At 42.8% G+C, this 15,464-nt stretch overlaps 1 protein-coding gene across 2 annotated transcripts in view; it reads right to left on the minus strand.

The window, feature by feature from the left end:
* The window catches only part of LOC148369326 (interleukin-1 receptor accessory protein-like 1), a 214,554-nt gene that overhangs the window by 169,738 nt on the left and 29,352 nt on the right, over positions 1-15,464 (minus strand). For both annotated transcript variants that reach the window (XM_088331299.1, XM_088331298.1), the window contains exon 2: positions 13,486-13,583. In XM_088331299.1, the coding sequence (XP_088187425.1) occupies positions 13,486-13,567 (82 nt within the window). In that variant the 5' untranslated portion in view covers positions 13,568-13,583. The remainder of the gene's footprint in view (positions 1-13,485; positions 13,584-15,464) is intronic.

Consider the following 15,464-nt stretch of genomic DNA (forward strand, 5'->3'; position numbering starts at 1 on the left):
GGACAAAACCGCTACTAATTATGCTACCAAAGAGAGGAAACCTTCAACTACAGTCCAAACAGTCTCATTAGCCATGCAAGTAAAGTTATGCTAACGGTCCTACTGAACAGACAGAAAACATCCTAGCCAATGAAAAAGGCAGGTTCTGGGGAGGGAAGGCACACCACAAAACAGATTTTAAACCTGCGCATGTGAAAAGTTTCAATCACACCAGAGAAACCTAAATCAACTTGTTGACTTCAAGAAGGCGTTTGACAGGGTATGGTAAGTCGCTTCATGGGCCACGAAGCGGAAGTACAACATGGGCCAGAAACTAGTTCAGAACTTTGGAACTACTACTGGTATATGACAATGCCAACAGTGCGGTACTGATCAATGGTACAAATGGAGCATGGTTTCGAACAACAGTAGGTGTGAGACAAGGCTGCTTTCTCTACAACATCTTCATGAAGAGGATCCCAAGCTATGGAGCAACAAGAAAGCACAGTGAGTGTTGGGGGACACAACATCACTTGCACCCGTTTTGCTGATAATATTGCCGGATTGGCAGACAACGAACAGGAACTCAGAGATCTGGACAATTGCCTGGACAAAGCATCAAGCCAGTATGGGAAATCTACAGCATCTGCAACACTTGTCCTCAGTAAGGGTCACGGCGGTGCTGGAGCCCATCCCAGCTATCTTCTAGCAGTCGGCACTCTGGATTGGTTGCCAGCCAGTCCCATGGCACACATAGACAGACAATTCACTGGCTCAGTCACACCTGAGGACAACTTGGACCTGCCAATTAACTGGCCATGCATGTACTAGGAATGTGGGAGGAAATCGGAGTGCCTGGAGAAAACCCACACAAGCACGGCAAGAACATGCAAACTCCACTCATTTGAACCGATAACCGCAGAACTGTGCCAAAGGCGCGCTAACCACTCGGCTGCGGTGGCACCCATGGTCTATTTATATGCAGTAATCCCTCGGTTATCGCGGTTAATGGGGATTGAGACCACCCGCAAAAACTGAAAATCCGCAAAGTAGCGGCGCCCCTTCAAAATTGCTTAAAAAAACGTATACAGGTATACAACCATTTAAATCCTTATCCGAACCGTATTTGGCCAAGTAGCACTTGTGCCATAACAATTTCAATCAGTTTGAATCAGCAGAGTGCGAAATCGATTTTCAAGCAGCTACTTGAAAACAATGAGTGTCTTTGCCAAGTGATTGAAATGGGGTAGTTCTAATTGATATTGTAAAAATAATTCAAAATGGATGATTTACATTCCGTCCTTACTGCACAACTGACTTTCCACCTCACACAAAATTTTTGAATTTTTTAATCCTTGAAAACACAACCCTAAAATTCAATCATCTTAAAGGATGTTAAGCACTTGTACAAACCCCATGTTTTTATGAGAATACCTTTGAACTACAGCACATTCAAAATTGTATTTTTCTTTTAAATCCAATTTAAACGAATGAAAATGTTAACCAAATGTTTTTGACATCACAGTCCTCATTCATAGATGAGTGAATGTAGGTTTTTTAAACGTGTCTGAAGAATGTCATCACAGCCAATGTTTAGACCAGAGGTCTCCAGCATGGTGCCCGCACGCACCAGGTAGCTTCCTACACCTCGAATGGACAGGTTCCGAAAATATCTCAACCGTGAGTGCTCATTGTTATTCTCTAGCAAATTAGATTTCTAACTGAAATGATGTGTAAGTGGTTAGCTTAAGCTCTAATAATTAAAACCTGGTAATAATATAGTAATATAGTTAAAACATAGTAATAACCGGAGGGGGGTATATTTACTCTGTTACATTTACTTGAGTACTTCTAGGAGTGTTTTTAAATCCCTATACTTTTACCTGAGTAAATTTGTGAAGAAAAAACGGTACTTTTACTCCGCTACATTGGGCAACATTGAAGTCGATACTTCGTTGCTGCAAATTGCTGAAAAACACGGCAAAACTTTTCCTGACAGCCGTAAAGAGACTCTAATAAAGGACTGAGTTTTTCTTATTGTCTGTATTATGTACCTAAGCCATCATTCTGTGGGTGTAACTGGGTTAATGGACGCTAATCCAAATTCATTCAGTGATTGAGCTACCTCTAAATATCAACTTACATGACTGATACTTCTGCTGCGTACTTTTTGGTGGAGGTGGAACATTCTTGTGGGGTAAGATAAAAGAATACATGAAATAAAAAAATATTGGTCATATAAGCTCCACACTACTACACACACACACACACATACATACATACATACATACATACATACATACATACATACATACATACATACATACATACATACATACATACATACATACATACATACATACATACATACATACATACATACATACATACATACATACATACATACATACATACATACATACATACATACATACATACATACATACATATATATATATATATATATATATATATATATATATATATATATATATATATATATATATATATATACATATATATATATATATATATATATGCTTCTAGTTGGTGCTACATGTGCATAATGTGCTTAATTTCTTATTTGATGTATACTATTTTTATTGTTTTTTTTATTGTTTATTATAGCACTTGAATTTACAATTATTATTATCTACTTTTAAATTAAATGTATTTTTTTGTTGATTAGATGGATAATTCGATGATCTTATTGGTTGTTTATAAAAAACTGTAACTACCACAGTGCTACAGTTACTCAGTACTTCAGTAACATTTTCACCAAGTACTTTTATTACTTTTACTCAAGTAAGTATTTGGATGACTACCGTATTTTCTGCTCTATAAGGCACACCGAAAAGTTTTCAGTGTTTTCAAAAGCTGACCATGCGCCTTATAAGACTGTGCACCTTATATAAGGAGCATTATTAGGTTTCAACGGGTCTCGCAACTACGGTAAGCAGCGGCCGACTCGATTTTCTCCCGGAGAAAAATAGTGTGCAGTGCATGCTGGGATATACATATCTGCGTTTTATTTCCTGAACATTGTGTCAATCATCATTTGAAACGGCCACTATTGGGTAATGTTTTTCAAAGGTAAAGGAGGCGGGTCCTTTTTGGCATTTACAAAGCCTTCAAAATTTATTTGTCTGCATTATCACGTGTTTTGTAGTACGTAAATATTTTACACGGTTGGATTCACTACACTCATGGATGTAAGGTGACCATGGTTGTATATTGTCATTGTCAACATGATGGCAGCATGAGGACATTGGTGAGCTACCCCGGCTTTATATTTTTTCACGTATCTTGTTTCAATCTGAATGTGATGTTATTGTAAAGAGTATATTTTAAAGATCAGCATATCTTGAATTCCACAAATTTAAGCTTTCAAATGATATGTGGCATGATGTATTTCAGTGACTGGTGACATTGTACAGACACCGTGTCTTGTACATGTCCGAGACACGTATTTACCTTTAAACAGTCCAACAACGGGCTGTCGGGATATTAAGGGGTTAATTAAGTTTGACTGACCTATCTGACTGTTTTGTTGACGTTCCTACTGTAGCACCTTATAGTCCGGTGCGCCTTATGTATGGAAAATAAATGAGAAAAGAGCTTTTTTTGGGGGTGCGCCTTTTAATCTGGTGCACCCTGTAGTGCATAAAATACAGTACTTTTTCTTCTACCCATCCATCCATTATCTGCACCGCTTATCCTCAGTAGGGTCGCGGGGGTCTCAGCTATCTTCGGGCAGTGGGTAGGGGACACCCTGAACTGGTTGCAAGGCACACAGGGACAGACAATTTGCTTGCTCATTCACACCTAGGGATTTGGACCGGCCAATTAACCCAACATGCATGTTTTTGGAATGTGGGAGGAACTCAGAGTGCCCGGAGGAAACCCACGCAAGCACGGGGAGAACATGCAAACTCCACACAGGAGGTTCGATCTCATGAACTCAGAACTTTAACCACTGCGCCGCAGTGCTGCCCATTTTTACTTCTACTTGAGTCATATTATTCTCAAGTAACAGTACTTTTACTAAAGTATTTTTTTGGGCTACTCTACCCACCTCTGGTAACAGCATAAGTTGTTATTTTATAAATGTATGTCAAAATGGTAGCCCTTTGCACCAATCAGTAACAGAAAGTAGCTCTCAGCTTCAAAAGGGGTGGTGACCCCTGGTTTAGACTATCCCAATACAATACCTGTCAGTACTTTCCTAAGCCATAGAAGCCGATCGCACCACATTTGCATGTCCTTAATTATATAGAAGTTGTTTGATTTGATAAAGGGCAGGTATAAAGAGTTGGCATAACTTCCTGGTAGATTTAAGTCTCCATGCCAACAGTCTCCTTTTAACACTAAGCCATGATTTGCATTTTAGAGGAAATGAAAGATCCAAACAGAGCCATAATCCTGAGCTGTCCTTGTGTGCTTTTCAAGAACTGGTACACAGTGAGCCGCTAAAAGAATCTTTTTAAAGTTAGTATATTGTGCTCTTTAAAAGCACAGAGGGTGGCATGCTCATGGATTGGTATAATCAGACCACCTTTTTCAATTCAATAGGCCACAATGACTAATGATTGAAAATTTCAATCAAAGCTCTAAATTTACATTTTTCTTGCTTTTTCTACACCCATGAAAAAGTATCTTCTGATTGTAGTTTCACAGAATTTGAGTGTTTTATCTGTTTTTATTTACTTTTTTATTTGTGGTAAACTATAAAGAAACACATGTAAAAAAACACATATTAAATAAGTTATACTGCAAAACAATGTAATTACAGATACCGAATGGTACATAAATCCCAGAATTCTGAAATTCTCAATGTTTAATGCTACTATGACTGTATGCAGATATTGCCTGTAAGCCTAAAATAGTGTGGTTTAAATCAACTGTTCTGTAGACTAGAAGTTTATACATTTCAAGCCCTCTTGAGGAATCTAAAGTACAATTTTACATACTGTTGGAATCTTTTTCAGGACTGTATTATCACTTGTTATCAAATCCAAATTTAAGTTGGCTAAAAACAGTCTTTGCTGCGGAAACACTGGTATGATAGTTTCTGTTTAGAAACCTTTGACTGCTGGTCAAACAGTAGACAGGAAAAGGTACAATTATTAGAATGAGAATAAGAACCTGTCATCCCAATTTAGTTCTATAGTAGTGGAATGCCCTCACTTTTGGCCATGATTGAGATCATTCAGATGAAGGTGGGGAAGCATCTTGGGGTGTGGTTTCTTAGTGAAGAAAAACTGTGGCAGGATAAGGACAAGGAGATTAGTGTGCTATTCGTAGTATGACCGATATGCATTCGTCTCTCAAGATAGACAAGGAGCTGAGCCAACAGGTGTTACTGTTGCTTTACAGGTCAATCCATGTTTATAACACAACCTGGTGCATTGGGACCACCCTTAGACAAAAAGGACGAAGTAAATGAGTGTTTTGGCTGACGCCTTATGAACTGACCTCAGAAAATAGAAATACAGTATTGTAAGTGGAAAAATGGATGGATGGAGTAAAACACAAGAACAAAAAGTAAAGTAACTATTGACATTAATGTTATCGGTCAGTAATGACTAGAGTACGAAAAGAAAGGGATGAAATTCTACCTCTCAATAAAAAAACTGAAAAAAAACCACAAGCTGTGTGCTTCTTTGACGCTATTAAGCATGGCAGCCTAGTTGTCACATGCCAAATTAGTGGGAGGCTTCAGCCTTTCAAAAAAAAAAACACTGCTCTGCACACTAATTAAAGTGCATTTGAAGGTGCCCTTGGGTTATAGAAAGCCACAACCTTCCCATCAATCCATGAGTAGGAATCTGATATAGTTTCAACATTGTGATATGGATGACCTTGACACTAGTTTGTGCTAGTGCTAATACAGCAATCTCAAGGGTTCTGACATTGAAAGAAGTGACCGTATCAGGCATTTATGTTAGGACTAATGAGTGTTCTATCAGAGTAGGGCACATTTACCTTATTTCAGGGAAATATAAAATACAGAGATCACTCGATTTTCGCGGTTAATGGCAACCCGAACGACTCGTTGTGTTGCACATGTTTTTGGGCGCCCTTTATTAGAGTGACTGAGAGATGAGAGAAAGAGAGAGAGAGAGAGAGAGAGAGAGAGAGAGAGAGAGAGAGAGAGAGAGAGAGAGAGAGAGAGAGAGAGAACAAATTGAAACACAGTATGAGAATAAAGGGTTCGTCAGATTCATCGCTTAGGCACAAACTCTTCTCAGTGAGATGTAGAAGGAATGCAGAGCAGGTGTCTGATCACGATACAGTATGAATTGCGCCTTTATATAAATTGGCCAATCGGCATTGGAGATCTCAAGTCAAGGGGTGTTGGCCAATTGGATTGAACCTTGGCTGCCTGAAACGTTCTTCGGTGGTGCGAGAAGCATCCATTGGATTTTTTTTATCAGACTTTTTTTTTTTTTTTTTTAAAGTCATTTTTTTTAAAAGTCATTTTTTTGGGAAGGACTGAAACAGTGATAATCATGTGTCTCTCAATATGAAAAAAAAACATTTATTGAGACCTAATGCAGCTAAACGCTATTATAACTACGACCAGGGGCGATTTTAGGTTGAGAGCTTTGGGGTGCTAAGCACCGAGAGTGACATATCTCTTTCCCTTTACACCAACATCCACATACAAACATCTTTCAGTCATTAAACATGTGACTTCATTCATTTAAATAAGTAATGAATAATAAATAGATAAATAAATAATTGACTTCCGTGTGAAGAATTCACTGTCATAAAATCAGTGTCAATTATTATTTATTTAATAGTGAATGGTTTATGGATAATCCAACTAAATTTGATGAAACTGATGAGGAGAAAATACATAATTATCAGAATACATCTTAACGCGGTGCTAAGAATCAAATGGACGGAACCATTTCAAAGCAGGGGAGTGTTTCCGGCCCTGTGTTGTTCGCATTTGTGTTTTGTTTTCCTTTTTTTTATTATTTAAAAAAAAAAAAAAAGTCTGTAATAACCTGTGAAGCCCTTTGAGACTCTTTGTGATTAAGGGCTATACAAACAAAAATGACTTGACTTGAATTATTTGTTTGACGTTTTCAACTTTTCATCATATTTAAGCTTATACAGTCCTATATTAATAAAACATTTTTTTAAAATGCTATGTTTTTGGGGGGTGCTTATTGTTTTATTGAGAAGGAGGCAAAGGCTGGTACCCACGATCCGGTGATCGTTGGTCGCGGGGAGAAGATCTCTCAGAACGCAGAAGTGGCACTTCTGTGGCGAGCGATGGCGGTGTTGAAGGCAGGGAAAATAGGTCGGTTGCCGGGAAGGAGGAACAGAGACGTGGTCAAACAGAAACGGGTTGAAGCCGGGAAACACGAGAGACAAAAACAGGAGGGAGTCAGAGTCGGGGGGCTGGCCTAGCAGGAGCTGAGGGTCGCAGACGGTCTGACGCTGGTAACCAGGGGATTTAAAAAGTAGCAGGGAGCCAATCAGCGCCCAGGGCTGTTAGCGCCAAGGAACGGGCACAGGTGCCTCACATCAGTAATCATGACAGTCATGCCCAAAAACACTACCAGAATGGAGTTAAAATCGAACAGCCGACCCTCAAGATAATGCTGTAACTTCTGAAACGCTATATCCTTACTTGTTAAACTGTGAACTTGTGAAAAAAACAAATGTTGTATTTGTGTCACAGATGCCAACCAATCAGAAGACCATATTCGGATTGGGCGGGGCTCTAATTTGCCTAGATTAACAGGGTGGAAATCACTCTTCATTCTTATGTCAGAGCTGTTCCCAGTTCACAAAGATGCACACAGATCATGGAACCACAAAATCAATAAAGCAGTTATCAAAACTATGACCCACCAGCAATAACAGTGCTTTCTGACCACAAACCAAAGCGGACAGAAATTGACAATCAAACGACTCAATTTTAATGATTGACAAAGACGGCTAACCAAACATTACCCAAAGAGATCTCCTACAGTTAAAAGAACATTAAGAGTTGCCCCTGAGGGAGTAAGCTGTGTGACTATGGCAAGGTTGAGTAACCTGGAGGGAGTTGATGTAATGGTGTAATTGTATCAAGCTGAACACTTGCGCCGTGATGGTACATTTGATTACGATATCCATGGGAGACAATTCTGAACACTCACTCGACTCATGCCTCATGTAGGAAAAATCCCGGGCTGGCAACAGAACCTCTCCCAATTGCAACTACAGACTCTTTGGACACACCCTGACACTCACAAGGCAACATTTTGTTAGGGTCATTGTATTGCCTGAACCGAGTGACAATTGTCTCCATGCTTCCTTGATGGACAGCTTCAAAATAAATGCACTCACAAAGGCACATCTGAGTGACGCCGCACAGATCACATCTCCAAAACAAAATATTACAATGAAGGATTTACCATAAAAAATCCAAAGTTTTCTATTGTAATTGAAATATTTATGGCTGTGTTTGTGTCATGATGTAAGGATAGTTGATGATTCCTTATCACAAAATATTTTAAGGTTGGGACCTTTACACACAAGTGTACTTGGCTGAAAGTAACCATTAGCAACCAAATTCCAAGTTTCTGTAAACCACACAAACCTGCCTAGCAAGAGCAGGTCGTCCTCTTGCTCTCTCCCCTCACTTTTGCTCCCTCCCAAAGCCCCCCTTTGAATTTATGACATGTGTTCTCTGTTTCCTTTTGCATTATTTAAAGTGTGTAATGCTAATTATTAAGCTTTTACAGCAAATGAATATCAGCGCCAAATATCAGTTATCGGCCTCCTATAAATACTAATAATTGTATCCGCCCTGAAAAAAAACATATCGGGCAATCCCTCGTATTGGGTCTTTCAAAATGATACCATTTGCTTCGTGTGTTGCAATATGTTTATTATCATGTGTCTTTTGTGCTTCGTCAAAAGTACTGACTTTTTTAAAGGGTGTGTCAAAGAAAAGTTGCAACTGCTCTGATTAGACATTACCCCATCTCACATTGCAACATACAAAACTACAGACATCAAGCATCTCATGTGCTCTCAACGCACAGAAAAAAACTTGCAGTCTTTTCTGGCAACACAATTAAATCATTTCATGTGCTAGATCAGCATGAGTCGCTTTAGCTTGTACAGCGCGTGGAAATGATTAGTCGGAAGTCCATTCAATTATTCATACATGTCTTCCTGGTAAAAAAGTGTGACAAAGCTTGTGAGCTATGGACGCTGCAACACTCAACCGCTCAGTTTGTTCTTCCTGCTTACTCAGCAAAACAAATATTGATAATGGTCATGACAATATTCGTTCATCAACAAAACCCTTGCAAAAACATTACTATTTATCTGAGAGAATGGTTCATCTTATGGGACAGCTGAATAATTGTAAGTCCCTAAAGCAAAACTTTAAATGGCAAATTTGACACATCTTTGAAATCCTAACTAACTAACTAACTAACTTACCTTCTGCTACACTTTAGCACCTGCTGTCTTAAAGATCGTCTTTTCATTGATAGGCCCCTTATCAGCCAAATGACTGTAACAAAATCCTAAACTGTTTTGAAATACTTAATGGTAAATACTGTATGTTTGTTGGCACAACTATCATTGTAACCCCAAATCACTACACTGTCCTCGGATGGGCCCCCCCCTCGGATGGGTCTGGCCTTGATGCGGCGAGGGGGCTTGCGTGTTCCAGTGACCCTGGAGAGCGATACCGTCGGGAGCTTGCTCCTGGTAGGGTCACCCATGGCGGGCCGGTCTCCGGGGTAGGTTCCAGACAAACAAAGACCCCAGCGTGTCGGTACGCTGTGAGGTGGCAGCCCCACCAACCGACTATCCTGCGGAGGGCTAACAACTCACCCAGGAGAAACACACTTTGTTACGAAACTGACCAGAGAAAGAAGCCGGACTGACCAACACGGTAACGGACCCCAGCCTGCCCCCGACCAACGAGTACGGATCGATCTTCGTCATAAGACCCGTGTCGCCACCTGGAATGTCCAGACACTCCTTCGCCCCGGAGCTGCCACCCTGCTGTCCCGAGAGCTCTGTCGCTATAACATCACCATGGCAGGGCTCTGTGAAGTACGATGGCAAGGCAATGGTGAAACAACAGCTGGCAACCATTGCTACATCTGGAGTGGCCCCGAGAGTCGGACCGGCCTTTACGGTGTGGCTCTTGCCATTCCAAAAGCCCTCCGGAGGTCCCTCATCAGCTGGACACCAATAAGTGACAGACTACTGTCTGCTCGATTCCTCCACCATCACGGCAAGATGACAGTGATCGTCGCCTACGCCCCCACCGATGTCGCTGATGAGGATGCGAAGGACGCGTTCTTTGACCAACTCCACCAGGCTGTCAACCAAGCCCCACCACACGACGTCACCATCATCCTCACTGATGCCAACGCCACTCTATCCAGCATTGATCGGTCCCCCGGCTCACCTGTCGGCACCACCTTCGTTGACAGCACAACAAACGACAATGGCAACCGCCTCCTCCTCCTCTGCCACCAAAACAACCTTTGTGTTGCTGACACCTGGTTTCCCCGGAAATGCATCCATCACTGGACGTGGTACAGCCCAGATGGCAGAACCAGGAAGGGATTGGACCACATCCTGATATCACGACGCTGGAAGTCGTTTGTAACCAACTGCCGGGTGTTCAGAGGAGCACAGCTTGGCAACACAGACCATCGTCTGCTGGTGGCCCAGCTCAAGCTAAAGCTCCGAGCCAACCAGCACAAGACTCTGCCTCGCCCCGACTCCTCCCGACTCAGCGACCCCAACATCGCCAGAGACTTCAGTTGCTCCATCCGCCGCTCTCTTGATACCCTGGCTCCTGACAAGCTGACAGACTGGGCGGCCTTCAAGGAAAGTGTCCTCCAGTCTGCTCACAATGTCCTCGGACGCCCGCGATCCTCCCCGAGAAAGCCCTGGATATCAGAGAGGACACTAAACATCATAGACCAGCGGCGTGAGGCCCGACTCCGAGGCGACCTCACAGAGTATCGGAGACTGAATCGCCTGCGCAATGTGGCCATTGCTGAAGATAGGGAGAGGTTTTGGCAGGCAGAAGCCCAACAGCTTGAGTCCGCGGCCAACAACAACAACATGAGCCGCGTATTCAGTCTACTACGCCAAGCCCGTAGCGGCCCACACATAAAGACAGCCCTGGTAAAGGACTCAGACGGCAACCTCATCATGACAGAAGCCAACTGCCTCGAGCGCTGGAAGGAGCACTTTAGCCTCCTCTTGCAGCACAGCACCATCCCGGCTGATCCCACCCTCCTACGGGCTGCGAGCACAGCACCTCCTAACGACACCTGCTGCACAGACCCCGTAACACCCGAGGAAGTGAGAGCTGCTCTGAAGAAGTTGAACACCAAGAAAGCCCCCGGCATCTGTGCCATTACCGGCGAGATGCTCAAGGCCGGCGGTGATGGCATGGTGGAGTGGCTAACCCGCCTATTCAACCAGGTGTGGGAATCGGAGCAGCTGCCCACCGACTGGACCAGAGGAGTCATCTTGCCCTTCTGGAAATGCAAGGGCGACAGGCTTGTCTGTGGAAACCACAGAGGCATAACCTTACTCTCCATCCCGGGCAAGGTCTTTACCAGGATCTTGCTCAGCCGTGCCCTTCCAGCAATCAGAAGCTGCCGCCGTCCCCAGCAGGCTGGCTTTATGCCCAACCGCTCCACAACGGACCACATCTCTGCCGTCCGTTTGCTGATAGAAAAGACCCGTGAATTCCGTAAAGATCGCCATCTATATATCGGATTCATTGATCTGAAGGCCGCCTTTGACACCGTCTGCCACTCTTCACTGTGGAACATCCTCCAAGCTCTCAGAGCACCACCCAAGATCATAGCCCTGTTCAAGCTGCTCTACAGCAACACAGAGAGCTGTGTCCGTATCAACGGCATTGACTCCGACTGGTTTGCTATCTCCAGCGGCGTTCGCCAAGGCTGTGTGGCTGCTCCCGACCTTTTTAATTGCATCATCGACCATCTGATGTTCAGGGTTAGTGAGCGCATCCCCGGAGTGTCTTTCGGCAACTACCACCTGACTGACCTGGAGTATGCTGACGACACCATCATTCTCAGCACTTCCTACAGCCAGCTGAGAGACGCTCTGGGCATTTACAGCGAAGAGGCAGCGCGGCTTGGCCTGCAAGTGAGTTGGACGAAAACCAAGTTCATGTATGTCGGTGATGGACCAGATCCACCTCCCATCCAAATTGGTAGCGACATCGTAGAGCCTGTCAAGAGCTTTGTATATCTGGGGTCCATGGTGACAGACAATGGGGACCTAAAACCAGAGATTCTCCGCAGAAGAGCCCTGGCAGCATCTGCTCTGCAGTCTCTCTGGAAACCACTCTGGCGGCACCAGACCATCGCACGCAAGACGAAGCTCCGCATTTACAACCTCGCCGTACTCCCTATCCTGCTTTATGGCTCAGAAACATGGCCCCTGAACGACACCCTGGCCACAAGAATCGATGGTTTTGATAGCAGGGCTCTCAGAACCATCGAGAACATCAGGTGGCCCCAGCGAGTCTCCAATAAAGAGCTCAGAGCCCGCACGTGCCAGCCCCAAGCATCTTCCTTGGTCGCACAACGCCGCACCCGCTGGTTTGGCCATGTCCTTCGTCTACCACCAGACCATCCGACACGAGCCATTCTCCAGTTTGACCCAAAGGCCGCAGGCTGGAGACGACCATGAGGGAAACCCCGCACTCGATGGCTCGACGTCGTTGCGGGCGACCTCCAACAACACGGAGTTGCCGTAGAGGATGCAGAACAGCTGGCACAAGACCGCCAGCATTGGAAAAACCTGGTTCATCTGGTCGGCTCAACGCACAGGGACGGGACCCCCCGACCTTCGCTGGAGCAATAAGTAAGTAAGTAAGTAAGTAAGTCCTTGTGTGATACTAAACCTTGTTTGTATGCGGCTTTTTTTTAGCTTATCACTTTAACACTGAGGAAATCGACAGGTTGACCATGTAACCCTTGTCCATTTTTTTGCATCCAAGGATATCTAGACGTCTCTGCAACAACCGAGCTGATTCTTAGATTATTTTTCTTGAAGCTTTGGTTGTCCGGGTCAGGGACATGACAACCGAATTGGTCCAAACACATTTAGGTCTGCCATGGCTAGCTGGGGAGGTTTATCTGAAGTTCAAAGTTTCTATATATAATTATGATTAATAAACTGATACCAATGTGCACACGGAAAAGATGTGGGCATCCCAGACCTATGCCATCCTCCATTCTAGTTCATGGTAAAAAAATGAACCATCTTTTAGTGGCTTACTGATGAGAGATAAAAGTTCAACTTATTTTGGAAGGTTTAGGGTGATGAGCAGCTCTCTTACACAGGAATGGAATACTTTAATTACAAATGTAATGTATATAATTCACTTGCTGATAATAATCAGGAAATTAGAATGTGATTCAATAACTGTTAGATTACTTTAAAAAAGATGCAAGTTAAATGGGCACTTACCTGAGCCTCTCTTTGACACCACTCTCAGGCACTGGACCTCGATTGCTTGAAGTAGGACCAAAAAAGGAATGGATGCTCTCATTTTTTTTAACCTTAGCCTGAAACAAAATAACAGAGGAAGAGTTTTAATGGTAAATATCTGTAATGAATAATGGGTACACAATACAGATGTAACAACTACCTGTAGTGTAACAAGCATTCCATTGGCTCAAAGTAGGGCTGATGCATAAACCAGATATCAGGCAAGTCATAAAGTGTACAGTTTCGGGGTCCACAAACACTGTTTTTGTTCACAGCAAAACCCTGTACCCTGTATAATAGGTTTGGGTACTCACACAAACTGCTTGAGCCACTCTTGGGCCTGGGTAAGCAACATCAGTCCCAAGATTTAGATCAAAACAAATTAAATCATGTAGGGTTTCCAACACTACTTATTAATTAAATTGGCCAGTGTGCAACATTTGTCACTTCCTGCCTTCGAACCAGCCGCTTATCCAGTCTCAAAAATACTGTCGCTTTGCGATTAATCCGCATCATCAGTCAGACAGGATTCACACCTCATAAATACAGCGAGAATTCAGCTTGCAGGGTACAATGACAATGAATAAAAAAGCAAAGTTGACGCAAGGTGTCATATTTCCATGGAAAATGCAAATTGGATAATGATTTTTCTTCCTGCTTATTTATCAACCTCTGTGATTTTATTTTCCTTTTTTTTGCATTAATGTCCTCTGTTTGTTGAGTACTAATGCTTCAATTAGGTTGTCTTATGTGCCCCTCTATTGAGTAGAAGCAATCCATTAAGGGTGTTTTTTATTTACCTGCAATTGAATTCAAATATGGTTGCATAGTCACACACACAGAGTACAAGAAGGCAGAATTTACACTGGAGATCAAAGTTAGAGAGAAACCTAGAAAAAAAAAATCTGAAATAATACCATTTACACTGTCCCACAATTAAATCAAATCTTAGAGAACCAAATGATCAAATTTAGAGAACAATGACTTTGCCAGGAAAAAAAGCTCAAGGTTACAACAGTTATCGATGAGCAAGAAGTGTGCAGGCTTCTGCTGAGAATGACTTCAGCACATCAGCGGCCACAGAATAGCACTAGTCTCTCACAACACTTTGGTGTGATTTTGGTCAATTCTTCTTCGAGCTTTTCCACAGTTTGGTGATTGTAGTAGGTTTATTGACCATACTTTTGTCACCAAGAATTTCCTAGAAGTTCTCTATCAGATTGAGATCAGGACTCTGGACAGGCCATGCCATTAGTCCAATGTTTGGAGATGAATGCAAGTAACTATGTATTGTTGAAGTCGTTCTGATGCACATTTGCATTCACTCAGCCATCTAGCTGTACAGGAGGCCAAATTCCTACTGCAGAAAACATGCCCCAAACTATGACAACTCCTCCCACGTTAACTGACTTTTTTACACACTTTAGGTTCAGTCATAGTCTCCAATGTGTCGCTGACCATAATGCTTCCTATCAGACTCAAATCAATTAAATCTGCTTTCATCACTGAAGGGAGCATTGGACAAGTTCTCCTCTGTCCACACAACATGCTCCAGAGGAGCAAAGCTCAATCGTCTAGCTTTTTTATATTTGTTTTGTTTTTGCTAATGAGAGGTCTGGTCACTGCAGTGTGGGCCTTCAGTCCAAATACTCTTAAACAGTGAGCCACTGAATAGTGAGACAGATCCTTACAATGTTCAACACTGAGCTGGTGAGGTGCTGTGTGGAAACGATTACCAATTGACATCCTCCGCAGTGACCTGTCCTCTCTTGTTTGTGTTCCGTTGAGGAGCAGCCTTCTTGTGCGACTTAGGTTTGTAGTTTTGTAAAGATTCAATATCCTTGAAATCACAGATTTGGAACGATCAACTTGTCTTGCTATGGCTAAGACGAGTATACCCTTCGTTTTCATCGGGACAAACTGCTGCCAAATGCTTTCAGTCACTTTAGAATGCCCCA

Source organism: Urocampus carinirostris, chromosome 3, assembly GCF_059441175.1.
Source record: "Urocampus carinirostris isolate Australia breed hairy pipefish chromosome 3, RoL_Ucar_1.0, whole genome shotgun sequence".
Lineage (NCBI taxonomy): Eukaryota > Metazoa > Chordata > Actinopteri > Syngnathiformes > Syngnathidae > Urocampus > Urocampus carinirostris.